At 36.9% G+C, this 26,203-nt stretch overlaps 1 protein-coding gene across 9 annotated transcripts in view; it reads right to left on the minus strand.

Moving 5' to 3' along the window:
* Nucleotides 1-2,823: 2,823 nt before the first annotated feature.
* The window catches only part of LOC105499979 (potassium calcium-activated channel subfamily N member 2), a 420,672-nt gene continuing 397,292 nt past the window's right edge, over nt 2,824-26,203 (minus strand). For 5 of the 9 annotated variants that reach the window (XM_071098593.1, XM_071098591.1, XM_071098590.1 and 2 more), the window contains 4 exons: nt 23,435-23,545; nt 12,404-12,531; nt 6,116-6,185; nt 2,824-3,443 (listed from right to left, as the gene is read on the minus strand). In XM_071098593.1, coding sequence (XP_070954694.1) covers nt 3,156-3,443; nt 6,116-6,185; nt 12,404-12,531; nt 23,435-23,545 — 597 coding nt within the window. In that variant the 3' untranslated portion in view covers nt 2,824-3,155. The remainder of the gene's footprint in view (nt 3,444-6,115; nt 6,186-12,403; nt 12,532-23,434; nt 23,546-26,203) is intronic. The other 4 variants (XM_071098595.1, XM_071098597.1, XM_071098596.1 and 1 more) reach the window with 2 other exon arrangements.

Here is a 26,203-nt window from a genome sequence, read left to right on the forward strand (position 1 = left end):
AGATTTTGTGTGTGTGTGTACATATATATATATATAGTCATGTGCTAACAGTTAGAAACAGATAATGGAGGTGTTTAATATTTGCTGCCTTTTGCTGTAAGTAGTAATATAAGTAACTACCATCGTATGATGAAATAGATGCCAGGCTTTGCAGATTTTCCCCACCCTGCCCCCCCATAGCTGTCTCTTTTTAGGCTCATTTTACAAATGAGAAAACAAAAGTCTCTGAGAATCAATGATGTTCAAGTACACAGCGCTAGTGAGTGGCAGGGCTAAGTTCTACACTCAAGTCTGACTCCTTCCACTTTGCCATGCTATTTCTCAAAACTGAGCAAAGCTCAAAAATAGGAGGACTGTATTATTTAATCCATTGCTTGATGTTCATATTAACCCTAACCCCTAGCTTTTTATCTGAATTCCCAAATTCTGTTTTGGAGCATAATTACTCGATTACTATAGATGTTTTGATGGAGAGACTCTTGGAAAACAAATAGAAAGGGAGGAGAAACTAGAGAGAAACACATGAAATTTCCAAAATGTAGTATCTGTTATGCATTTGGCTCATCCTCATTTCTGTAAGAGCACAGGGTCTTCTTTCTAGTGACTAACCTTGACATTGAGTGTAAGTGGAGGAAATGAAAATTACTGAGGAAGGTGGTGCCATTGTAATTTAAAATGATTTGCAGAAGCCAAATGGCTTGTGCTGGCTGTAGAGAAACAGACCAGGGTGTGGCAGGCTGAGATGAGACAAACAGAACTTAATTATTATTGGGAATTCTGAAAAGCAAAATGCAAGTCAGGGCATTTATCACCACAAGAGCAGTCCTCTAAGCAGCCCTCAGAGGACTCTGCCTAATTCAAAGCCATTTGGGAGGAGACTTGGTAGCTCTGCCTAAAGTGGGGTTGATTCAGCAATCACAGGCCAGAATGTCTATGTAACCGATGGGTCCCCTCCTCCTTTTAAAACTGTGGTTATTTGGCATTTAAAAAAATAGAAATAAAAAATTTAATATTTACCAGTTTTCATATACTCTACATAGAATAGGAAACGAAAAATTGATTTTGAAGGATAAGAGAGTGACTTATTCTAGAAGAGCTACAGTTAAAAAGAAGAGAATAAATGCAAGGTAAAGAAATATAAATTAAAATCTTTGTCTTCTCTCATCTTTGACAAGAGAAGCAATACATTATTCTTTCCCTAGTCCCCTAATGTTCTGGGGTGATAGTGTTCATTGATCTGTAAGATGATAAACTTCAGCTGCTACTGTGCCTTTTAGTCACAACAAAGGTAGAAGATACAAGAATTAACTATATACATTGTAAGAACAAATTAATGTTTTTCCAAAATTTCTCCTTCTTACATCCGGTGTTTATACCAAATGCTTGATATATTCTTGTATGTAACCCAAAATACATAAAATGAGATTTGATTTCATCCATGAAATAGAAATCTTGATGAAGTAGGATCTTGATGTTCATTTAACTTGGCAATATGTTTCTATAACCAGTGTTCTTGTTTCCTTTCACTTATTATTAAAAAAAAAAAAAAAATTCCAAGCCTCATTCTCATCCAACAGAGGCCTATATAAGCTATATGAATGGACTTTAGTTTCAGCCATTTTGGATAGACAGTAAATGGCAAGTGGTTCTCATGCAATCTAAAGCAATCATAGTTTTATATCCTTGATATTGAAAGGAACTGTTTGGTTTTTAAATTATTTATGCAGAATGTTACAAATGTTATTTTATCCATTGGACTATGTAGGGTGGATCAAATATATCACTCTAGTTTGTGCTAAAGAAGGAAAAACATACTAGCAACTTGAATGTTGTAAGGTTGACACCAAAGGGTATGGTATAAAATGAAGTAGAGGGGGGACAAAAGCTTCTGAAGCAGATTGCCCTGAAAATTGAATATTTTTAGGTTTAGGCTGATACAAGCAGGTTGCTTTCAGAGATGTCCAAACGAAGCCTTATTTTTATGACACATTATCCCTACCACCATCAGCCTTCTTGTAAACTCCAGGGAATAACACCACATGAGGAAATTCCATATTGCTATCATCTCACACATGGTTCTTCTAAACCCAGTGGATTCTTAGAGCAAATCTGCAAACAGGTAGGTTTGTAGCAATAACCACTCAGTTCTCTTTCACACAAACTGACCTTAACCATCCAGGAAACAAGTGTCCTAAAACACGTGAAATTTACTAGATGCTATTCACTTGTGTTAAATATGTAAGTACAGACAAAGATGAGATCACTTACTAGAGGATATGTTAGGAGTTAGGCTTATGTATGCTCATTATGCTGTTGTATGCAAACATGTATCTATGAATATACACACATGTAGGCCCCAAACACTTAAAAGTGCATGCTTGGCCTTTCATAATAAATAAATGGAAAGATACGAAATAACTAGTTTAGAACTAAAATTCTGCACCATCTGTTTACAGACAGTGATGTACCCTGATACTTTGTTCCTATAAATTTGCTAGTAAACTGGGAATTAAAAAATTCTTGAAAGCATCTCTACTCCTTATTTGTATATGTTCTGCTAAAAGACTGACTTTCTACATTTTGAAAAAAAATTGAATTAAAAATGAGACAATGCGACCTAAAAACTGGTAAGCTATCCTGGTTGAAATGATTGATGCAAATGATTCATAACAAGAGAAAAATCTTAGGGTATAGAGGAATTGAAAGTCTTTTTTTCCAACCAGCCAAACTTTTGGCTATCAAAATTATCAGTGTGCATCAGATGATAATCGGCTATTTTACCTTGAAAATAATGTGAGAAGTGAAGCTTTAGAAATGTCAAGTGACCAAACAAGTATGTGCAGAAATTAACTTTCTTTTATTATATATCATATAATGTAGTAGTAAAGTTTGTTTGAAGTGCATGAATAAAAAGTTAGTGAAATTACAGGAGGAACAATCTATATAGCAATAATAGGTGCATTCCCTGTGCATCTGAAAGAAAAAAAAAAAGAGTTTTCACTCATTTTGGCCTAAAACTTAGTGTTCAGGTTCCCAGGATTCTGACATCAGAACCCGGATAACGCTGATTAGAACCATAGGGGCTTTACAATAAAAGCTAAAATATTGACCATATGATGGCAAAAAGTCTTATTTTGTGGTTAACTTATTCTCTTCTAGCTACTCTCTGATGAAGTTGGTGGCGCTGTGGAAGAGGACCGCCGCCTCCTGGATGAGGACCGGGACCGCTCAGCATTGTAAGTGACATGCTTGTCGTAGCTCTCCATCTGAGCCTCAATGAAATCTCTCTGCTGCTGCCTGATGGTCTGGCTTATGAGCCCAGGGAGGGCGTGGATGCTACCAATCAAAGTCTCTAATTTTGTTTCCAGGGTAACAATCCTCTTCTCGAAGTCTTCACTCCTTTCGTTTAAGTCAGAAATCATATCATACATGATATTCTGGGTCTGAAAAACAGGATTGAGAAGGTTAATTATACTTGCCCTGAACACAAACTGTCCACCTCTCAGAGGTTTAGCTCCAGTCTCTTGCTGGTGGCATTCAGTATAACAGGGGTGTCAGCAAACTGAACAGCTCATCTTGCAAAGTCAATTCATTGTATCTGTTCAATGCTAGGATTTATAACAGAAATATAAGATCTTTGGTTCAGTTGTAGAAAATGTGGAGCAGGTACTGCTACTGGTGGTATGCCCAATGATTGTAGGTGGTATCAGGATAGACAAAAACATTTCAATTTAATATTTATATATGTATGTTAAAGGTTGTCACAAAGGTTAGTACACATCAAATTCATTTTGCAACACATAACATTAGGGCAGGGGTAATTTTTTAAAAATGGGCAGAATCAGTATTGGGATTTAGCAGAAATGTTGAGGGTAAAATATAAATGAAGTTTAGGATTAACTGGCTTTACAATTTTGTAATTTAAAGCAATAAATTCCTAAATATTGTTTGTTATCCTTTGTTTCAAATTATAGGCCTCTCTCCATTGGGTCAAATGGAAATTTTACAGATAATTGAGAGAATATTAGTTGAGGGAGATACTAAAGTTACCAGTCTACCTTGTTGGCTGTGGCTCTGACCTACTGGCTAAGGCTTAATCAAAGCTAAGTGGTTAAAATAGGAAAATGTTTCTGGATTCCTAGTGAACCTTGAAATTGACTGTCTTGATCACAGGATATCCATAACTCGGATTTCTAGGTATATTTCCTGAGTAGCCAAAAGACAAAGAGAAAGGACTGATCAGCTCAGAGCTAGAAAGGGGAAAGGCTAGTGAAGGGGAAGAAAAGGTTTTAATCTTAGTTTAGTGCAGACTTTCCCAAGTCTGAGATCCCTTCATTTAAGCTGTCCTTCCTTCTACTTCGTTTCTCTTCTATCATATGCTCTTCTTCTGCTTAACAATCTTTTAAAGATGGTAAATGAACTGATAAGGGAGTTATCATTCAGATTATAGGCACCTTGTTTCAGTTTGATCAGAGACATAGTGCAGACACTTAATTTTACTACACAGTCTTGAGAATATGTGAACAGCATCCATTCATTTACAAAAATACTGAGCCTTTATGGTACGTACAGTCCTGTGGTCATAATAAGTACATTAATAAAGAAATAGCATCTTGCCTCACAGTGGTACTCTTGAAGTAAAATTACATCTCTCCATCATATTCCAATGTGGTCTGTTCATTTTTCCATAAAAATATCCATTAAAAATCATTTAACCTAGGAGTGATGGAGCTTGCCCATCTTTTTTTCATATGTCCAAGTAACAGCCACATTTACACACATTAATCGAGGATGTCTTCATACCTTATATATGTGTGCTGTCCAGTTTATATGCATGATATATGCTCTCCTAGGGTAAATCATTAAATACTTAGCATCTTCATCTAGTATGTGGTACTGATATACATTGAAATGAATGTAATTTAGATGCATTATTTAATGAGACTAGAACAAATACTTGTAATTTTTATGGATTATACTTGAGGCTTTAGTAAAATCATGGCTGATTTCTCAAACAAAAAAAACAGTTTGTAAGATGCAACTGAGAGTTGTCTCTTTCAAAGCATTTGGGTAAAAGGCTGAACAATTATATAAATGCTATTCTAATACCACCTTTAGAACTCAACCAGGAAAATGCAATGTTTTGATTGCTGACAAATATTTATGTTTTAAGGATGGGTTTTATGTGGGGAGAAACAACCAGAAATTGATCAGATAAATGTCGCAAATAAGGTAGAATAATTTGGAGACCATTAATATACTTTTTAAAAAGTGGTATGATTTTGAAATAATGAAATGGAGAAAGAATCATAAAAAATGATCACTTTGGGGTGATAACTTTCATTTTAGGATGTAATTTCTGGTGTCTTTTATTTTTTTATTTTTTATTATTATTATTTTTTTTGAGACGGAGTCTCGCTCCGTCGCCCAGGCTGGAGTGCAGTGGCCAGATCTCAGCTCACTGCAAGCTCCGCCTCCCGGGTTGACGCCATTCTCCTGCCTCAGCCTCCCGAGTAGCTGGGACTACAGGCGCCCGCTACCTCACCCGGCTAGTTTTTTGTATTTTTTAGTAGAGACAGGGTTTCACTGGGTTAGCCAGGATGGTCTCGATCTCCTGACCTTGTGATCCGCCCGTCTCGGCCTCCCAAAGTGCTGGGATTACAGGTGGTATCTTTTATTTTTATTTCAACTTTGCATTCTTTTGACTTTGCTTAAAATACATAGAACAAAATTTAATTGATGAGTCCTATTCATTCCTGAATATCACACTCACACCTCGGATGCAGTTCTGCTCTTACTGGGATGAGATTTACATGCAAATAAAAATCTCACAGGTATTGTCTCCTATTCCACTTAAGCTTCTTATGGTACTTCCAAATCACTGTAACTAGGAATGTTTTCAGAATGGGGTTGAATAACGTAACAGGGAAAGAGTACATTAAATGAGAGTTATAGAAACATTCTTTTAACTTGGACCATCATTTTAGGGTGCTTGGTTGGTTTGATTTACTAATTAAATTTGGGTTGGGATCCTCTTGAAACATGAATGATTAGTGACTGTGCAGTGGCTGATTTCAACAGATGCAACTATGAGGGCTAAGCACCTCAGACTTACCTTTGCCAAGTCCACCAAGGTGTTTGCTTGGTCATTCAGTTTCCTCTGCTCCATTTTTACACTTCTTAATCTAAAAGACAGAATCTGATATCAGAAAGGTTCCCTTCTCTCTACAGCAATCTTATGCCTTCCAAAGAGCATGCACAAAATTGACAAGAGCAAATAACTGCATGGATAATGCCTTGAATATCTGGGGTAAGTCCAAACTGGTTATGTGTCTGGTTCAATGAGAAGCATGCTTCCCCAACACCGCAAAAAAGAAAGGAGAGAGACAGCAATAGATGAGATGTCCTTAGGACAACTATTTACCAGGTAAAGTTGGATTCAGAAAGACTCATAAGGATTTAACCATATGAGAAAAAGCCAAAACATTCCTTAAAGCCCCAGTATCATGACAAATAGACATAGGAAGAAATATGCAAAGCAACTGGAATTTCATCGATGTTGGAGCAATGAGCACCTTCCTATGCCTACATGACTAGATACAGGTATTAGCCCTGTTTAGTCTGAAATGGATTGGGTTAGGTATTTGAACCTGATGAAAACACAGTGATAAGTGAGATTCTTATTAACAAAAAAAAAAAAAACTTTTATTCAACCAGCAGCAATATAACACAAAACACATAATTATTATCTTTTTCTTCACTGTATTTCATTTAACTTTTATCTTGAACTGCCATTAAATTTGAAGGGAGGCCAGACCATTTCCTAGGAAAAATTTCCCTTAATTTTCAGTGTAGATAAAAGTCAGAGGACAATTATAGTATCTGGCAGATGGAGTCTCTACTCGTAAGATTATGTTTAGCTACTGTTAAATATCATTGTATGTACCTGATGAGGAGTCAATTAAGAGTCAAAAAATGGTATTAGGAAACATTTTTAGGTAAGAACTCTGCTATTCTTTATTTACTATATTATTTTTCAACAAATATTTATTCAGTGTTGACTGTGTACCAAGAAAGATTTTCCAATAAGACAAATGTGGTTTATTGTTCCTTAAGCTAACAACTAAAAGCTTTTTCCCAAAAGAGAAGTAGGTTCTTCTAAACTATTTAATGAAAACAAACAAACAAACAGTCATGCCAATCTTATTTTACTTTGATGACAAGTCATTTTACAAAGTATAGTTTTAATGCTAGAGAGAGTATTTTGTATTATTTTTCAATTGAAATGAAAGGTAATTATGTAGAAGGAATAAAAACTCACAGGGCAAGATTTTACTGCCAGGGAGATTTCTGTAATATGTTCATAATGTTCAGTGATTTTGTTCTGAAACTAGGATATCCAATATGTCACCAAATCTGCTCTACAGTGAAGATGCAGTGCCTTCTGCCAGTAAGTTTAGCTGACACCTACCTACAACACGATCTTTACCAATCTACAACAGTTGAAGGTTATAACTTCTCATTGCGACTATGTGTTTATTAGAACACTGGAACGAAGTTAACTGGCTCCTTTTTATGCTATTATAGAGATGGAATATGTCCTAGTCTAAAATAAATTTACAAGCATGTATTTAGATCCAATATAATTGTTGAGAAAAATTTCCCTCAGTAATTAATAGGGTTACAATTTTTGATGTGTGCCTTTGAAAAACAGGCAACTACCCCCACCCTATACCTCCTAAAAAGAACACTTAGACATCTATGGGTCATTACACAGAAGTGTACTGAAGAAAGAGCAATGTACAACAGTGGATTCCATCCTCACTGACTCTAACTGGACCTTTAGTTTCCTCACATATGGAATGAAATGTGTTAGATTAGAACAATGTTTCTGCACTGCTGGATTCATACCAACAGAGGTATCCTAGATGACTTTAAGTGATACTTAAGATGGAAAACAGTTATTCCTTTCAGTTCTCTTCTAATTCTTCATTACTGCAAGAAAAACGTCACAGGCTGGTCCCACTCTGTCTTTGTCTCCTAACACCTGCTTTTTTTTTTTTTTTTTAAAAAAAAGAGCAGAATCTCAGCTCAGAGCTTTCTGCAGGCAACAGCCTATGGCTAGAATTCAATACCAGTATTCCAACTATCAATTGACAATTACCTTTACCTTTCTTCGTAATATTTTTAATCCATTTGTATAAAAATGGATTAAAATTTCTATAAAGGAATTTGTATAAAGTTTCATTTTCAAATTTAAGTTGTAGTATTGGTGGCACAGAAATGACGGAAGTTTGGGCTCTGGACCAGATGCCTCCAGCAAGTAATGATGAGTACAGAGAAAGTCCTGAATTCTACAAGTCAGATTAGAACAGCCAGTGGCAGTTTCTTAGCTTAAGTGGGTACTTCATCTTGGAAACAACGGGGCCGAATTTACTTCTCTTGGATTACTATACTATGTCTGACAGTAGAATTTTGCCCATTTTATTTTCTACGAATCTGGAAAGCTGACATAGAGTAGCCCTATTCGATTGGAATTCCTTTAGCTTCCAGAAATCATCTTGTCTTGTTGTTTGTTTCTTACACTGCCTGTAATGTAGGGGAGCTGATAGAAAAAACCTGCTTAAGCTGCAGCTGCCAGAATAAAAGGTAACATGCAGATGTGTATTACACTTCTTTCCCCCCAAAAAATAAGAATAAGAAACATATGTTGATTTCTTCCTTGTGAACTTCACTTATCACAGGAAAATATCATGATTTTGGATAACATTTCCATAGCAGCAATCAGACTACCAAAATTCACAAATAAAGGATCCGCTGGGTGCATGCAGCCAGTAGAAAATTCTGCAAATGTTGAAAGGAGCGGCTCACACAACTTACTTCCGAGCTCTATTTTCATTTTGTTGAAATAAAAAGACAAAACAAAAGAAAAGAAACTGTAAAATATTCTGGAACAAAATAACACAATGTGGTGTTCAGTTGTGCACAGGGGGCTCGATTCATTAGCTGGAAGATCCTGTTATGGTTCTGCAGGATTTTGACATATTGGCCAAAGAGAAACACTATTCCATTATCCTTCTTCATTGCTACTATACTTTCCCATCTGAAAGCACTCAGCTTCCTTCTGAATAAGAGTTCAGAAGGAAGAGCATGCATAAAGTCATCATGGCCTCTTGATATTTGATGTTCAAGTCAACAACAAGAAATATTTTTGCCTAATATGAATGTGATATGGTTAAAAGAACAATATTTGAAACAAAGGCATTATAATTGTTTTTTTGTCGGGGGGCACATCTTTTCTAAATTAGGACAACTCAGAAGCCTGGGGTTTCTGAAAGGCAGGTAATCCAACTCTCATGATACACAAATCAAGTAGATTGGATTTCTTGGCTCCGAAACAAATTCATGTTGGTCCATAGTTGAAATAAAAGAATGATAAACTTTAAAGGTAAGGTTGCTACCAGAAAAAGGGTTAAAAGTTAAGAGAAAGAGAACACTTCATGGCACTAAGTGACAATCTAAAAAGAAAATTACTGAAAAGAGGGCACAGGCCTGGACAGTTCAGCATCCAACAGAGGATAGAGAGGCTATGAAGTTTGGAAAAGAGAAACAGAGTTGAGACAGCAGGGACTGGCAGAAGCGGAGAGCTGCTGAAAAAGCACCCAGGACAAATCAGAGAGTAGGAGAGGCCAGGAGTGATCTATCGAATGAATTTTAACGTTTTTCTTCAGCTAGTAAGGTCTGATTGTACCCAGTGCCGACAGATAAGGCTGAGGGTCTCAGTGGATCTGCACAGTGGGCAATGGAAGCCTTGCCCGTAGGAATCGAGCCCTATGTGCTTTCCCTATGACTTCACTCCCTAACTTCCAACACTAAGCTAAAATGAAAGGTAAGTATGCATGATTAGAATGATCTAGCCAAACAAAGCTTGTATGAATAAACATAGTTACACTTTTACAAAATATAAATGTCCCCCACCTCAACGGAAACCCGGTAACCCCTAGAAAAATTTATAAAGCAATTCAGAGCATTTCTGAGTTGCCTGAAGCTTATCTGCTTTAGAAGTACACATTGCTACAGAAGAAACAGAATAAGAAATGTCTGACAGAAGCAGAAAAATCACAAGTAGCTTCCTCTGTCACTCTGTCCAAATACAGTATGCTAAGAGACCCCGTGCAAGCGACTCCACAGTACCCACCCTTAAGAAAGGGCTGACATGCCTTGTAGGGTGCATTTGCAACTTGCTTAGTGACAGTTTTTAAGCTTCCCCAAATACTATTTTTTGTAATATTTTAATGTAAAAATGTAATAACCTACAGCAAAGTTGAAAGCATTTTACAGTAAAAACCCCTAAATTCTCCCCCAGGCTTTTGAATGTGAGTGTATTCTGAACATAATAGTCCAGAACAGTCTTATAAGATGTAATACAAATTCCCACTGCACATGGCTACAAAACCGTATTGCAAAAACTATCACAGCATTTTTTTGGATTTGTTGTTATATGAAAAATTATTAAAGGTAAATCACATGTAATTTTCTATTTGATAGGTCAGACTGACAGGAAAGGACCCAGATAAGATCCTGGAGGCAATGGAATGTGTGGCTGCTCAACACATAGACCGACCACACTTGCTTACTGCCGTGTCATCTCACACCCTTCCGCCCTGGACATACATATCTTCTCACATGCACTAAGGTAAGGTTTCTTTTTAACATACTAAATATAGGTTAATATCAAAATATTAAAGGTACAAAAATGATTTTGCCATGGTATGGCCTGTGGACCTCCTGTATGAATGTTGGGGTTACTATGTAGTATGGTTTTAGCAGGGGAAGATCACTGTAATAGGAGAGTTGTGCGAGATGAGTCCCTTGAGGAAGATGCCTGTTTGACAGGAAAATAGGTTGAGGAACATGGAGGCGAAAGCTCAGCATCTCTGGGTGGGGAGGCAGGAAGCGTTCTCATTCTCTTCAATCTAAACTTCAAGGAATCAAGATGTCTAGGCAAGTGCTCCTGGGTGGTGGTTCTGGATTATAACTGTAACTGTAAGGTCTAGAGCAAGTTCCCTCTTGTGAGTCGGATGGAATATAATGTTCCTTTCTGTGTTTTTCCTTATTTTAAGAGTATTATTTGAAAACTACAGCCTTGTGTTTTCCTTACAAAGGGAGAAAAACCATGGTGGTGTGTCAAGTCACTGAGCTACAGAGGAAAGAGCATCACTATCTTAGGAAAGTGTGTTAGTAAAGCTGGGGAAAGAGCATGAGTGAGTAGCAATGAAGGTCAGATACTCTACCATATGTGCAGAGCCTGCCTCTACTATAAATCTCAGGATACTTGAGTTTTAATTTCTGTGGAAGTACGAATCTGTCCATAATTACATATTCTACATTTTCAGTGATACCTATTTAAGCAGGGCAGTTCAATGGACAGGTTTTGTATTCTAGGGTAGTAGATGAATGCTTAGTAATTTCCTACAAAATGTTAGTGGTACTGTATTACATATGAATTACCTGAACATGCGAAATAAAAATTGCAGCCTCTGAGTTTTCTTGTCTGTTATACTAGTTGGCTCTGAGAGACAAATCTCATTGGATAGCCAAAGCATCTTGTATTTACCCACCTTTCCATTATTACCCTGGTAGGTTTCATAAGGAAAGCCACTGTTCTGAGCCACAAATGTGACCGTATCTGCTCTTCTCCATACAGAAATGGTATTACGAGCAAGTCTGCATGGCATGACAATCGATACCCACATGAATAATACTTACAGTAAGGATGCTGCCAGCCTGGAGGAGAAAGACCCTGTGCTTTAAAATTATCAATGCATCTTACTAGATGTAGATTGTTACTTTAAAAGTCTATGTTAATTATATAACAATGGAACAGCACAAAGGACTTAAACGATAGTGGTTTGGATAAAGTTAAAATAATGATAAGAGAGTAAAAGGTCTATACAAACTAGAACATTTAAAATGAACACAGCCAAATTTCTGATTAAAAACTAATTTAAAATTCAAGTATTAAATGAGTTATATGCACTACATTCATATAAATATGTTTGAAGCTATGTTTAGAAAATAAAGCTAAAAATATCCTAGAGCAAACTATCTGAATAAATAGGTTAAATTAAGAAATACCATCTTAGCAGAAGTTATTCTAAAGAGAAACTGAGAAGACATTTTAACTAATATTCTAGTACTAATAAGTGATTTTTAACCATTAAAGGAACTGAGGTTATTCTCAGGATCTTACTGTGGAATGATTAAATTGCCATATAACATCTTCTGGAAGCAAACATGACAATGTTTTCTTTTTTCTTTCCTTATGAAACAAGAACAACCAAGTGCAAAAATTGAAAGCCAAGGACACAAAAGCAGGATAAAAATGAAAAATGATACTTACTGATGAATAGCTTGCAAGAATTTTCGTTGATGTTTTCTTACTTTTGCATGATCTATCTTTTTTACTAGCTTTGTATTTTTGTAAATTAGCCATGTTTCCCTGAGTACATTGGCAGCTGCATTTTTTACCTGTTAAGAGAACAAACAAAGCAGTTGATAAATTCCAGAGCAGAATCCTTTGTAACTTTGCTGGGGGTCATAGTCTTCATCCCAAGGATCATTGTGAGCTGTAGCTTCATTTAGTAACTATGACTCAAAATACTATTTTTCTTGAATCTATGTCTTTTTAGAAGTACCTGTATCTGCCTGGGAACAACACTTAAATTGAAATAGAGAGATACTACCACTTTCTTTCTGCAGTAAATTCTATCCTACTCCTTCAGGAAACTTCTTTTTTATTCATCTTTTTTTTTTTTTTTTTAATCAAGAGGTGTTGAGTTCTCCACTGTGTATTGCAATTGTTGTCTCCATGTTATTCCTTTCCCTGGAGAAAGACAAAATGCCATGAGGCCAAGGTTAATCCTGTCCTTTGCAAACCCGCTTGGTATTTCTGGCTGTGTACTACTGGAAAGGCATGTTTCCAGTGCTGAATGTATAAGTACACCCAGAACTGATAGCCTCCCAGAGTGACTTAGCAATTTGTATGCTTGTTAGCACACTTTAATTAACTGACAGAGTCTGTGTTATGATTTTGTTGGAAATTTAGGTACACTGCATTTCAAATGGATGGGAAAAATGAAAAGGGTGACAGCATTGCAGTAACACTGCCAAGACCTACAGCAGCTGATGAAAGGCATGGATACTTAATCCAATCACTTGCTTTCTTGATGAAAGTCTTCAACAAGTCCTGGGAGCTGATAAAGGGCCAGCAAGGGCAGATTCTGTCTTCTTCCTTGCTCACTCTATGGGATCTGATGACCCACAGCTTTCACTTGGGCTTTTGGATTACTTTAAGAAGTCATTCCATTTAATTCTTTTCAGTGATGGATAAAGGATATTTCACAAAGAGAGTCACAGGTTACTGGGGTGCTAGGTGGAGGAAGATAACTTTTTAAGAAAGGCAATGTAGTGGGGAAGACAAAACAATGAGCTGAGATTGATAATTGCGTTCTAAGTACTTGACTTTGCACTAACCACGTCAGGTTGAAGCGATTAGCTAACATTGTAGGACTTCCGTTTTCTTGAACATCAGAAAGTTAGAGATAATGAATATTAAAGTTCCCTCAATCATTAGATTTACAATAAGAATGAGCTTTAGAATTACACTAAACTGTGGGCCCAAGTTTGTATTTATATTATTGACTTTAGCAAAGAAAACATCAGGTTTGGTAACTGATGGTGAATTCTTTTTCATGGAACTAAAAAGTTTTCTTCTTGAGCAAAATTATATTGCTGGAACTCATTTTAAGAAAATGAGTGGTCTTTTTACACTAAAGCTTCTTTTAGGAGTGACTGGTTTGTAATGCACTGCCTCTGGATATCCATTAGACTCTGTGCATGGAGAGAATCCTCAGACCAACAGAAAAATGATCAACACAAAGCCAAGTGCCAGCAATGCGTATAAGTAACACCACCACCATCCACAGTGAAGCTAAAAGGAGTTCAAGTCAATTCTTTGATCCATCTTCATACTTCCACTTCCTCAGACAGCAGGGAGAGCCACCTTTAGAAGCTTTTTGCATCTGATCCTCATGTCCTTTCAAAGGTAAGGAAATGGGTGCAGCATGAGTAGTCGTTATTTGAGGACTTTGCTTTTACGGAGAGAGGAGTGGGAAGTGACTGGCCCGCAGTCTCTGGGGTTGGAATCGCCTTTCCCTGTGAGGAAAGAGACAATCTCAGATCTCTAAGCAACTATAGATATCTGGAAGATTGGCAAGGGGTCCTGACGGAGGCTCTCTCTCTGATTTTACCAGTCCAAGGCATAGAGGAGAAGCCTAGATCCCTGCCTGGTGAGGAAGCTGGAAAACCAGGTAAGAACCCTGGGTAAAAACCAATGGGTCAGAAAAACAGCAATGGAACACAGCAGTGCGCAATGTAGACTTTGGGTATTAGACCTTTGTCAGATGGATAGATTGCAAAAATTTTCTCCCATTCTGTAGGTTGTCTGTTCACCTTGTCAATAGCTTCTTTTGCTGTGCAGAAACTCTTTAGTTTAATTAGATCCCAGTGGTCAATTTTTGCCTGTTGCAATTGCTTTTGGCATTTCTGTCATAAAATCTTTCCCTGTGACTATGTCCTGAATGGTACTGCCTAGATTTTCTCCTAGGGTTTTTATAGTTTTGGGTTTTACATTTAAGTATTTAATGCACCTTGGTTAATTTTTGTATAAGCTGTAAGGAAGGGATCCAGTTTCAATTTTCTGCATATAGCCAGCCAGATCTCCCAGCATCATTTATTAAATAGGGACTCCTGCATTGCTTGTTTTTGTCAGGTTTGCTGAAGATCAGATGGTTGTACGTGTGTGGCCTTCATTTCTGTTCCATTGGTTTATGTGTCTGTTTTTGTACCAGTTTACCATGGTGTTTTAGTTACTGTAGCCCTATAATATAGTTTGAAGTTGGGTAGCATGATGCCTCCAGCTTTGTTCTTTTTGCTTAGGATTGTCTTGGCAATTCCAACTCTTGTTTGGTTCCATGTAAATTAAAAATAGTTTTTTTCTAAATCTGTGAAGAATGGCAATGGTAGTTTAATGGGAATAACATTGAAACTATTAAATTACTTTGGGCAGTATGGCTATTTTCATGATATTGATTCTTATCGATGAGCATGGAATGTTTCTCAATTTGTTTGTGTCCTTTCTGATTTCTTTGAGCACTGGTTTGTAGTTCTCCTTGAAGAGGTCCTTCACTTCCCTCGTTAACTGTATTCCTAGATATTTTATTCTTTTTGTAGCAATTGTGAATGGCAGTTCATTCATGATTTGGCTCTCTGCTTGCCTGTTGGTGGTATATAGGAATGCTAGCAATTTTTGCACACTGATTTTGTATCCTGAGACTTTGCTGAAGTTGCTTATCAGTTTAAGAAGTTTATCAGTTTAAGAAGTTTGAGATGATGGGGTTTTCTAGATACAGGATCATGTCATCTGCAAAGGTAATTTGACTTCCTCTCTTCCTATTTGAACACCCTTTCTTTCTTTCTCTTACCTGATTACCCTGGCCAGAACTTCCCATACTATGTTGAATAGGAGTGGTGAGAGAGGGCATCCTTGTCTTGTGCTGGTTTTCAAGGGGAATGCTTCTGGCTTTTGCCCATTATGATACTGGCAGTGGATTTGTCATAGATGGCTCTTATTATTTTGAGGTATGTTCCTTCAATACCTAGTTTATTGAGAGCGTTTAACATGCAGGGATGTTGAATTTTTTCGATGGTCTTTTCTGCATCTATTGAGATAATTATGTGGGTTTTATGTTTAGTTCTGTTATTGTGATGAATCACATTTATTGATTTGCATATGCTGAACCAATCTTGGATCCCAGGGATGAAGCCAACTTGATCATGGTGGATAAGCCTTTTGATGTGCTGCTGAATTTGGTTTGCCAGTATTTTATTGAGGATTTTTTCATCAATTTTCATCAAGGATATTGACTAGAAGTTTTCTCTTTTTGTTTTATCTCTGCCAGGTTTTGGTATCAGGATGATGCTAGCCGCATAGAATCAGTTAGGGAGCAGTCCCTCCTTTGTGATTTTTTGGGATAGTTTCTGTAGAAATGGCACCAGCTCTTCTTTGTACCTCTGGTAGAATTCAGTTGTGAATGCATCTGGTCCTGGGCTTTTTTTTTTTTTTTGGTTGGTAGGCAATTTATTCCTGCCTCAATTTCAGAACTCATTATTGGTCAATTCAGGAATTCAATTTCTTCTTGGTTCGGTCTTGGGAGGGTATAGGTGTCCAGGAATTTATCCATTTCTTCTAGATTTTCTAGTTTATGTGCACAGAGGTGTTTAATAGCATTCTCTGATGATTGTCTGTGTTTCTGTGGGGTCAGTGGTGATATCTCCTTATCATTTCTGATAGTGTTTTACTCTTCGCTTTTTTCTTGTCTATCTAGTGGTCTATTTTAATTTTTTCAAAGAGCCAGCTCCTGGATTTGTTGATTTGTTTTTTTGAAGGGTTATTTGTGTCTCGGTCTCCTTCAGATCAGCTCTGATCTTGGTTATTTCTTGTCTTCTGCTATCTTTGGGATTTGTTTGTTCTTGGTTCTCCAGTTCTTTTAGTTGAGATGTTAGGTTGTTAACTTGAGATCTTTCTGGCTTTTTGGTGTGGGGATTGAGTGCTATAAATTTCCCTCTTAACACTGCTTTAGCTGCATCCCAGAGATTCTGCTACATTGTCTCTTTGTTCTCATTAGTTTCAAAGAACTTCTTGATTTCTGCCTTAATTTCATTATTTACTCAAGAGTCATTCAGGAGAAGGCTGTTCAATTTGCATGTAGTTGTGTGGTTTTGAGTTAAATTCTTTTTTTTTTTTTTTTTTTTTGAGATGGAGTCTTGCTCTGTCGCCTGGAGTGCAGTGGCCGGATCTCAGCTCACTACAAGCTCCGCCTCCCGGGTTTAGCCATTCTCCTGCCTCAGCCTCCTGAGTAGCTGGGACTACAGGTGCCCGCCACCTTGCCGGGCTAGTTTTTTGTATTTTTTAGTAGAGACGGGGTTTCACTGTGTTAGCCAGGATGGTCTCGATCTCCTGACCTTGTGATCTGCCCGTCTCGGCCTCCCAAAGTGCTGGGATTACAGGCTTGAGCCACCGTGCCTGGCCTTGAGTTAAATTCTTAATCTTGTGTTCTAATTTGATTGCATTGTAGTCTGAAACTGCTTGTTATGATTTCAGTTCTTTTGCATTTGGTGAGGAGTGTTGTACTTCTGATTATGTAATCAGTTTTACAGTAAATGCCACATGGTGATGAGAACAATGTGTATTCTGTTGCTATCAGGTCCACTTGATTCAAAGCTGAGTTCAGGTCCTGAATATCTCTGTTAATTTTCCGTCTCAATTATCTGACTAACACTGACAGTGAGGTATTAAAGTCTCCTACTATTATTGTGTGGAAGTCGATGTCTCTTTGTAGGTCTCTAAGTACTTGCTTTATGAATCTGGGTGTTCCTGTATTGGGTACATATATATTTAGAATAGTTAGCTCTTTTGTTGAATTGAACCCTTTACCATTATGTAATGCTCTTCATCTTTTTTGATCTTTGTTGGTTTAAAATCTGTTTTGCCAGGAACTAGGATTTCAACCCCTGTTTTTTTTTTTTTTTTTTTTCTTTTTTTTCTTTTTTTTCTTTTTTTCTTATAGTTTCCATTTGGTTGGTAAATTTTCCTCCATCCCTTTATTTTGAGCCTACGTGTGTGTCTGCATATGAGAGAGTCTCTTGAAGACGGCATACTGATGGGTCTTGGCTCTATCCAGTTTGCCATTCTCTGTCTTTTAATTGGGGCATTTAGCCTGTTTACATTGAAGGTTACTAGTGCTTTGTGTGAATTTGATCCTGCCATCATGATGCTAGCTGGTTACTTTGCAGACTTGCTTATTTGGTTGCTTCATAGTGTCAGTGGTCTCTGTACTTCGGTATGTTTTTGTAGTGGCTGGTAATGGCTTTTCCTTTCCATATTTAGTGCTTCCTTCAGGAGCTCTTGCAAGGCAGGCCTGGTAATGATGAATTCCCTTAGCATTTGCTTGTCTGAAAAGGACAAGCATTTGCTTGTATTTCTCCTTCACTTATGAAGCTTAGTTTGGCCAGATACGAAATTCTAGGTTGGAAATTCTTCAAGAATGTTGAATATGGGCCCCCAATCTCTTCTGGCTTGTAGGATTTCTGCTGAGGGGTCTACTGTTAGTCAGATGGGTTTTTTTTGTTTTTTGTTTTTTTTTTCCATAAGTGATCTGGCCTTTCTCTCTGGCTTCCCTTATCATTTTTTCTTTCATTTTGACCTTGGAGAATCTGATGATTTTCTGTCTTGGGGTAAACCTTCTTGTGGAGTACCTTACTGGGGATTCTCTGCATTTCCTGAATTTGAAAGTTGGCCTGTCTTGCTAGGCTGAGGAAATTCTCCTGGATGATACCCGGAAGTATGTTTTCCAACTTGGTCCCATACTCCTCATCTCTTTCAGGTACCCCATCAGTTGTAGGTTTGATCTCTTTACACAATCCCATATTCTCAGAGGTTTTGTTCATTCTTTTTCATTCATTCTTTTTATTAAAACTTTGCTTTGTTCAAACCTATAGCATATAGGTAATGACAACATTGTTTAAAAGGCTATTTTGGATCTTCATTTTCAACTTCCATTTCTTTGTTGTTGTTTTTATCTCCTGCTGCTTTCTCAGAGGCTTTTTTAGCATAACACTTCCACTCCTCGCCAATTCAAGGGGAATGCACCAGGGCGCCATATGCTCTCAGCCACCCTTGCAGCAGCAGGGATAGATTTGTTCATGCCTCACCCTCTCTCTCCAGTTTTCCTTTAGGTCAGGTGTATGAGGCCTGGGTGAATGTTGTGGCTGTGGAACAGGACATAGCCAAGTGATTCATTCATTTCATGTGTTAACCCCCTGGGCTGTGAGCCAAGGACAATGTGAAAGTTACACAGAATAAATCCTTTAGAATTTCTGTTCCTTGTTAAGAGACATGCAGGAAACAAAATTATATAACTGCATAATAGTGTTCTTATTATGGATCTGATTGAGAATTCTTAACAGATTAACAACACCCACAGTGGACATTAATATGTATAATTATCCTTTGTGGGGTATCTAGCAACTTTAAAAATTATGTCTGGGTTTTGGAATTGCTTGTTTTCAAGTTTCTTTTCCAAAAAGGTATTCTGGGGATCAAACTACAAGATTTCCTGTTTGCTCAGAATGGAATGAATAGTAATAATAATATATTTCCAAAAGATACAGCGTGGTAAATATATTGCCCCTGTAAGGTGATAAACTGCAAATCTATTAAATAGCTGGTCCTGTCTTACTAAACTAGGAGACAATATAATGGTATTATGTTTTCACTTCAAAATCATTAGTTTATTCTAGATACATGTACCTGTTGGCCATTTTTGAATTGCAGAAAGTCATGTAAATTTTTAGCATTACACAAAACAATCTTCTCAGTGCTGATGTACAATAAATAGTGTTCTACTTTCAAATACAGTATTTTACTTGGTTAATGTAGTCATACAGAGAAACGACTTTTATATAAAATTGTTCCCCTGAAAATCTGTACATGAATAATTTTTCATAGAAATTGTTCAGTTCACTAAAGATACAAACTGGAAGACTTGGAATGTTACATTTTTCCCTGGGAGAATAGCCTATCTTTTAGCATTCATATTGCTTTTTCCTTTAGAGTCATATTCAGATTTCAGAACATCTGTGACTATTACTCCTGTTAAGCATCAGAAAATACGATTTCTTTCTAGATAGTGTTTCAGGGAATAGTTGTATTTTTCTCTAATAAGTTACGAGGTATGGTTTTTAGAATTCATTCAGCATTTTAGAATTATTTTAAAAGTTAAAATTATAAATGAGTCCATTTGGAATTTCCATAAATAAGCAAATGGAATCAAGTTCCAAGTAAATGATACTCATTACATTTGAAAGGACTGTAAAATGGCTATTATTTGCATATACCATGTTAAATATATATAAACCATGTTGAGTATATATAATAAAGGAATGGGTATCATAAGAAAGCAATTTGTTTTCTTCCAATGTCATTTTAACATTTATATCTTTATTTAGTGACATCTTGCCTATAAAAATGGATCTGTCAGCAAGTCTACTACAGTATTTTTCTCAGACCTATAAGAGACTCCAGTCTCAAGAAATACTGCAAAGTAGTTATACTTTTAAAAAGTAGTAATGAAATAACAATTATTAAAGCATAATAAGTATTATAAAAAATGTAAAATTTGAAACCAGAACAGTACTTAATGGAAAAGCTTTCAACAGGTAATAACCTGACAATTCAGGCAATATTATCCAACGGAAGTTTAAAGTATACAAGAACTTATAACAAAAAAGCTGTAGCATCATCAGAAAACTTTGTCAGTTTGGGAAGATGCTTTTTTTTCTTTTTTTTTGAGACAGAGTGTTGCTTTGTCACCCAGGTTGTGGTGCAGTGGTGCAATCTCGGTTTATTGCAAGCTCCACCTCCCAGGTTCACACCATTCTCCTGCCTCAGCCTCCTGAGTAGCTGGGACTACAGGTGCCTGCCACCATGCCTGGATAATTTTTTGTATTTTTTGTATTTTTAGTAGAGACGGGGTTTCACCGTGTTGGCCGGGATAGTCTCGATCTCCTGACCTTGTGATCTGCCTGCCTCGGCCTCCCAAAGTGCTGGGATTACAGGCTTGAGCCACCGCGCCTTGCCTGGGAAGATGCTTTTCATTCATAATAACTGAAGGAAGATCACCTAAATCCATAGACCTAGATTCTGGATCCACAGTTCTCTAAAGGGGCCTCTGACTGGACTTTAGGGGATCCATGAGCAAGAGCACAAGTGCATTTTTCTGCCAAGCAGGAAGCATCTAAGATTTCACCTGATTTGCTGAGTGGTCAGTACTGGAAAAGCTTAAAATCTTTGGAATACTCGAATATGATACTTTAGCTGTTGATCCTCAACGGTTGACACAGCTTGCCAACCATATTTAGTATACAGTATATTTTTTATATGTTATTCCAAAAAAGAAATTACAATATATTCAGTAGACTCCACATCTTTTAAGAGAGATTATCCTTTCTAAGATGTCAAATCCTTGCGGAACAGCACATGAAAAGGTGGTTCTCTCCTCCAGGTGATTTTGTCTCGAGGGATTTTTGGTTGTCACAAGTTGGGGGCAGTGCTACTGGCATCTAGTATGTAGAAGTCAAGTATGGTGATAAACATCCAGAGCACACAGGACAGCCCCACACGAGAAAGAATTATTCAGCCAAAAAGGTCACGAGTGCCAAGGTTGAGAGGCCCTGGAATACAGCAACTACACTATAAAACCAACCTGGAATGTCTCCCAAATGAAACTGGTTGGCCTCAGTGAACTTCACAAAATATTTTTTATCAACGGTGGCAGATGGCAGTGTGATACTGCAAATCTTGTACTCAAAGTCTTTTTGTCTTTTTAACTCTTAAAATGTTTTAATAATTAAGATATGGAATATCAATATTCCAACATAATATTTAGAGAAACTATATGCTTCCTTCTTAAGAGGAAATTAAAATCTGCTTATGAAACATGGAGAAGTCTGCCCAAACATGTTAATTTGGCTTTCTTATTTGTGATTCTGTCACCTTTTTTTTTTTTTCTGTTCAGATTTACAGGCAAACATATGGGTAACATGGTATTTTAAGGTATTTTTCTGCCTAATATCTTAAGTGTAGCATTAACTTAATTCCTGAGAAAATGCATAATCTTCATGGTAAAATAATATGGATTACAAGGGTCTTAATGCAAGTGTTCTTTTGAATATGATAAAACTTGTGACTTTTAAACACAAACTGTGCCAGCATAGAGCCCTGAAAGGACCAAACACATACATGATGTAATACACAAAACATCTGCTCCAATTTATGGATTAGATGTAGACTAATCTCATAGGCACATATTTTTATCTCTAGTAGATCTTTAAAAAGTAAAAGGAACCCAGGCCTTTATTTAGCTCCTCATTGACCTTTTTCCCTGCACACTCTCATACAGGGATGTTCACAAGTTTTGAGAACAAATTTAGGAGTTTGAAGAAAACGAGAGTAAATCATGGAGAGTAGAAGACATTCCAAAGTGGTAACTGTAGGCTGAAAATGTAGCATCTGAACCTGGGAGGCTCTGATTGTCTACTATAGATGTGGACCTACTAACTGCAATGAAGTATCACAGTAGTGACTGATAGGTAAGACTTAGGATGAGCAGTCAATTGCAATTCATGTTTTCATTTCCTAAGTATAATCTTCATAAATATATATTTGCATTAAAATGACTGGCCTATTAGGAAGTATTAACCAAATTAAACAAGATTACTTTTAAATATACAACCAAAATCAAGAGTGAGTGAAACCACTGAAAGTTGGAACTATGCTTTAAATATCTATTGATTCATTTATGGGTAAAGTTACCAAGTTGACAATGTATTTTGGTATTTCAGCAACAGCCTGATTGCATTCCACATTGGGCAGTTATTACACAGCAAGATGACTCTACTATAAAATAATTTTTAGTTATTTTTGACTTTGGCATTTGTCTCATGTGACTATCAAGAAAGGCTAAAAATTGAGTCTAATAAAAACCTTTCTCTTCTTGCACAGTTTTCTACCTTGATCTGCTGACTTTGAGCAAGTTACCTAACTCCTTTGTGTCTTAGTTTCCACATTTATAAAATGGCCAGAATAATAGCACTTCCCTCATAAAGCTGTTATGAGGATGAAGTGAGTTTATACACATGGCACACTTGGAGCAGTTCCTGGCACAGAAAGTGCTCTTAAACACTGTGATTACTGTGTTCTTCTGCTAATAATTGGACAGTGGTTGCCCAACTGGATGATATACTATTTTTAACATCTCTTCTATGGCCTGTAAGTCAAGAAAAGAGCCTGTTTCTGGCCCTGCCTTGGCCTTCTAAAAGTTAGTGGTGGTTTCTTATTTGTCTTTGTGACCCTCTCTTGAGAACAGTGACTTGATCTTAGAAGTTCAGTAAACATTTTCAATTACCTTCCCATCAAATTACTATTTTACATTAATAGTATGTTCCTTCCTACTCAATTCAATAGTTGGTCTCTTCTTGTATACCATAATTAAATCTAAAGAAGTAAGCATACCTAACATTTATGTGACTCACCTTCATCCAAATACCAAGACTGCCCAATTACTTCCTAACTGACCTAAAGTTAGAAATAGTCTATTCTCAAAATGTGATAAAATGGAATTGATTCCAAGAATGCCTATACTTTCAAACCATGTCATTTCAGCTTCAGATGTCAAAATAAAAACCATATTTCCTAACAGTGAAAAAAACACAATAATATTCTTTCTTTGAATATATATGGGTAGTAACTTACTCTTTTAGTCAGCTGAGTATCCATCATGAAATTGTGCACGTGTTTTTCTGCTTTGGTAAGTTCTAGCTTCCTTGCCACTACAGCTACCACCAGGGCTGTGCAACCAGCACCCTGAAAATAAGGAGAGAAGAGAAATCCAAAGCGTTACTACTTTGTGTCTCAGACACATTAGAAAATGTTTTGCATCAAATGCAAAAGTTTCTCAGGATTAAAAAAATAGTCTTCACTAAGTATTACAGAAAATGTGTGACCAACAAATGTAAGCAATGTGCCTTAAACTGGGATTAAAAATTTAGTTTACATATTTTAAGAACAAAAGCATATTTGGAAAGAACATTTCCATTACAAAGAAATAAATGGCCTAAAAGCAACTTGGTGACTTTTTAAAAAACAGAGCAAATCAGTTATATACCTATAATTATAATAGAAACAAATAACAAATGAGTAGATTAGCATAAATGTATATGGAGTAGAAACAAGGATTTTTCTGTAAAGAATAAACCTCTAATCTTAAGAAGAGATCAGCAGGCCTTCAAGGTGATCAACTGCAATGCACTGGGAATAAAAGCAATAAATTATCTCAGCATATACACAGCTTCAGAGTGTTCCACACACACAAGAGGAAGGATAACAGGAAGAGCACAGTGATCTTAACTTGGGCAATAGAGATATATGAAGTGCTGAAGGTAAGGGGTAACCATTATACTATTTTATAAGTTTACTAACATGACATGAGGAAAGGCACGGGTCATCTTCATTTTGAAAAAACCAACAGTGTTCCTTTTTGAATTACAGACCATTGTTCTGATCTCTTGAAAAAGAGAGTCTGTGTGGTACTCCCGCTCTGTGATCAAGTTGTGCTCATTCCAAGTTGTGAGAGTTTTCTTTGCTGAAAGACCAGCAACTACTTGCTGGGGCCACCAACTGGAGGGCCCAGGCAAGGTCAAGGTACTGCAGCCACTTCATCAGTCTTCAGCACGGGGAACCTCCCAGCAGGGAAAGGGGCATGTGAGGAACTACCTCAGGGGTCTGTGAAAGGGAAATCACACCTCCAGATAGAAACTCAACCCTGAGAGGACCACAGAGCCATAGACATTGCCCAGCTAGTCTCAACAAACAGATAACAATGTAAATAGCAGGACACAGGCAGAGCCCACTGGAGAGAAGCACAGAAAGTAGATGTGATTTAGCTATTCAGTTATAGACCACAGAATGCATCTTTGGGCTTACTGCATGAGTTGCTGCAACAAATCTGGCAGGAGGGACAAGATTGAGGAGAAAAGGAGAAAAATAAATACACTACCTCATCATTATGATCATGGAAACATGGCCACAATGATGAGCCAATACTGCTTTAATATATTTCCAGAGGGCTTCAATAACCTGTTCCATCTTGTTCTATGAAGAAATCAGTATCCTCAGAAAGCAAGTGCTACTGATCACATGATCAGAGAAAGAGGTTGCCAAGTATTTAGACATTCTGATTTAGCCCTCTGATTTTAGAGATGAGACAACTAAAGCAGAGTAAATTATTATTCAGTTATAAACCTTGATTAGCATTGACATATTTCCTACTCTTTACTTCATCTCTTAATATCTATATCTATATTTAGGATCACATACAGTTGAATCTCCGTATCCATGGATTCAACTGGATTGAAAATATTTGGGTAAAAAAATGGATGGTTGCATCTGTACTGAACATTATAGAGTGTTTTCTTTTGTAATTATTCCTTAAACAATAACAATAGTGTTTAGCAACTATTTGCACAGCATTTACATTGTGTGAAGTATTATAAGTAATCTAGAGATTAAAATACACAGGAGGATGTACCTAGGTTACCTGCAAGTAATACACTATTTTATAAAGGACTTGAGCATCCGTGAATTTTGGTATTCATGGCAGGAAGTGGGGTTCTGGAACTGAACCCCCTTTAATACTAAGGGATGACTGTATATTCTTATTTGTGATTATTCCATAGTCATGATGCATTATGAAGCACTGTATTTCAAAGCAAGACAGGAAATTCAAATTCACCTATTTTATATGATAAAGTATGAACATCTAAAAATCAAGCAATATGGTTAATTATCAAAATAATCAACATTGTTCCTATTTTGTAATTGGCATAACTTTTAAATTGGTAGTTTTTAACCTTGACTATAAACTAGAATCACTTGGAGAGTTTGTAAAATTCCTAGTGCTGAGACTGTGTGCCTCACAGCAAATCTTCATCTCCAGGGATAAAATCCACGTGTCTGAATATTTCATTAAAGTCCTCCAGGTGATCCCAAGGTACAGTCATTGCTTTAGATAAAGGAGGATATGGAGTGACTATGACAAGCTCCATTAACCTTCTATTAAAACAAGAGGGTCAGAATTCTTATAAGAGTCATTTGACTGACTTATGAAGACATTCAAGAAGTGATAAACAAGGTAAGTAAAGGCAGATGGTGTGATGTTATTTTGATGTTTTGTGCCATATGCAGACAATGAAAGCAAGGTATTTTATATATGGGTACTAATGAAACAAAAGAATGGCCTTTGGAAGCATCTCTACCCATTTTATTGACTTTCAAACATCTACCGTGAAGTCTAAAGAGTTCTAGCAGGCTGATGAGACCAAATCAGTGACCACCCATGATAGCATATGCTGGACAAACACAGGCTAGCCTTTTGCAGATATGCTCCTAGTTACTACTCCTCAATCGCTAAGTTCTATTGGAACTTGGCGGTTCAGGGCAGCAATGGTTCTTTAATAAGCAGAG

Source organism: Macaca nemestrina, chromosome 6 (genome assembly GCF_043159975.1).
Source record: "Macaca nemestrina isolate mMacNem1 chromosome 6, mMacNem.hap1, whole genome shotgun sequence".
In the NCBI taxonomy this organism is placed as follows: Eukaryota; Metazoa; Chordata; class Mammalia; order Primates; family Cercopithecidae; genus Macaca; species Macaca nemestrina.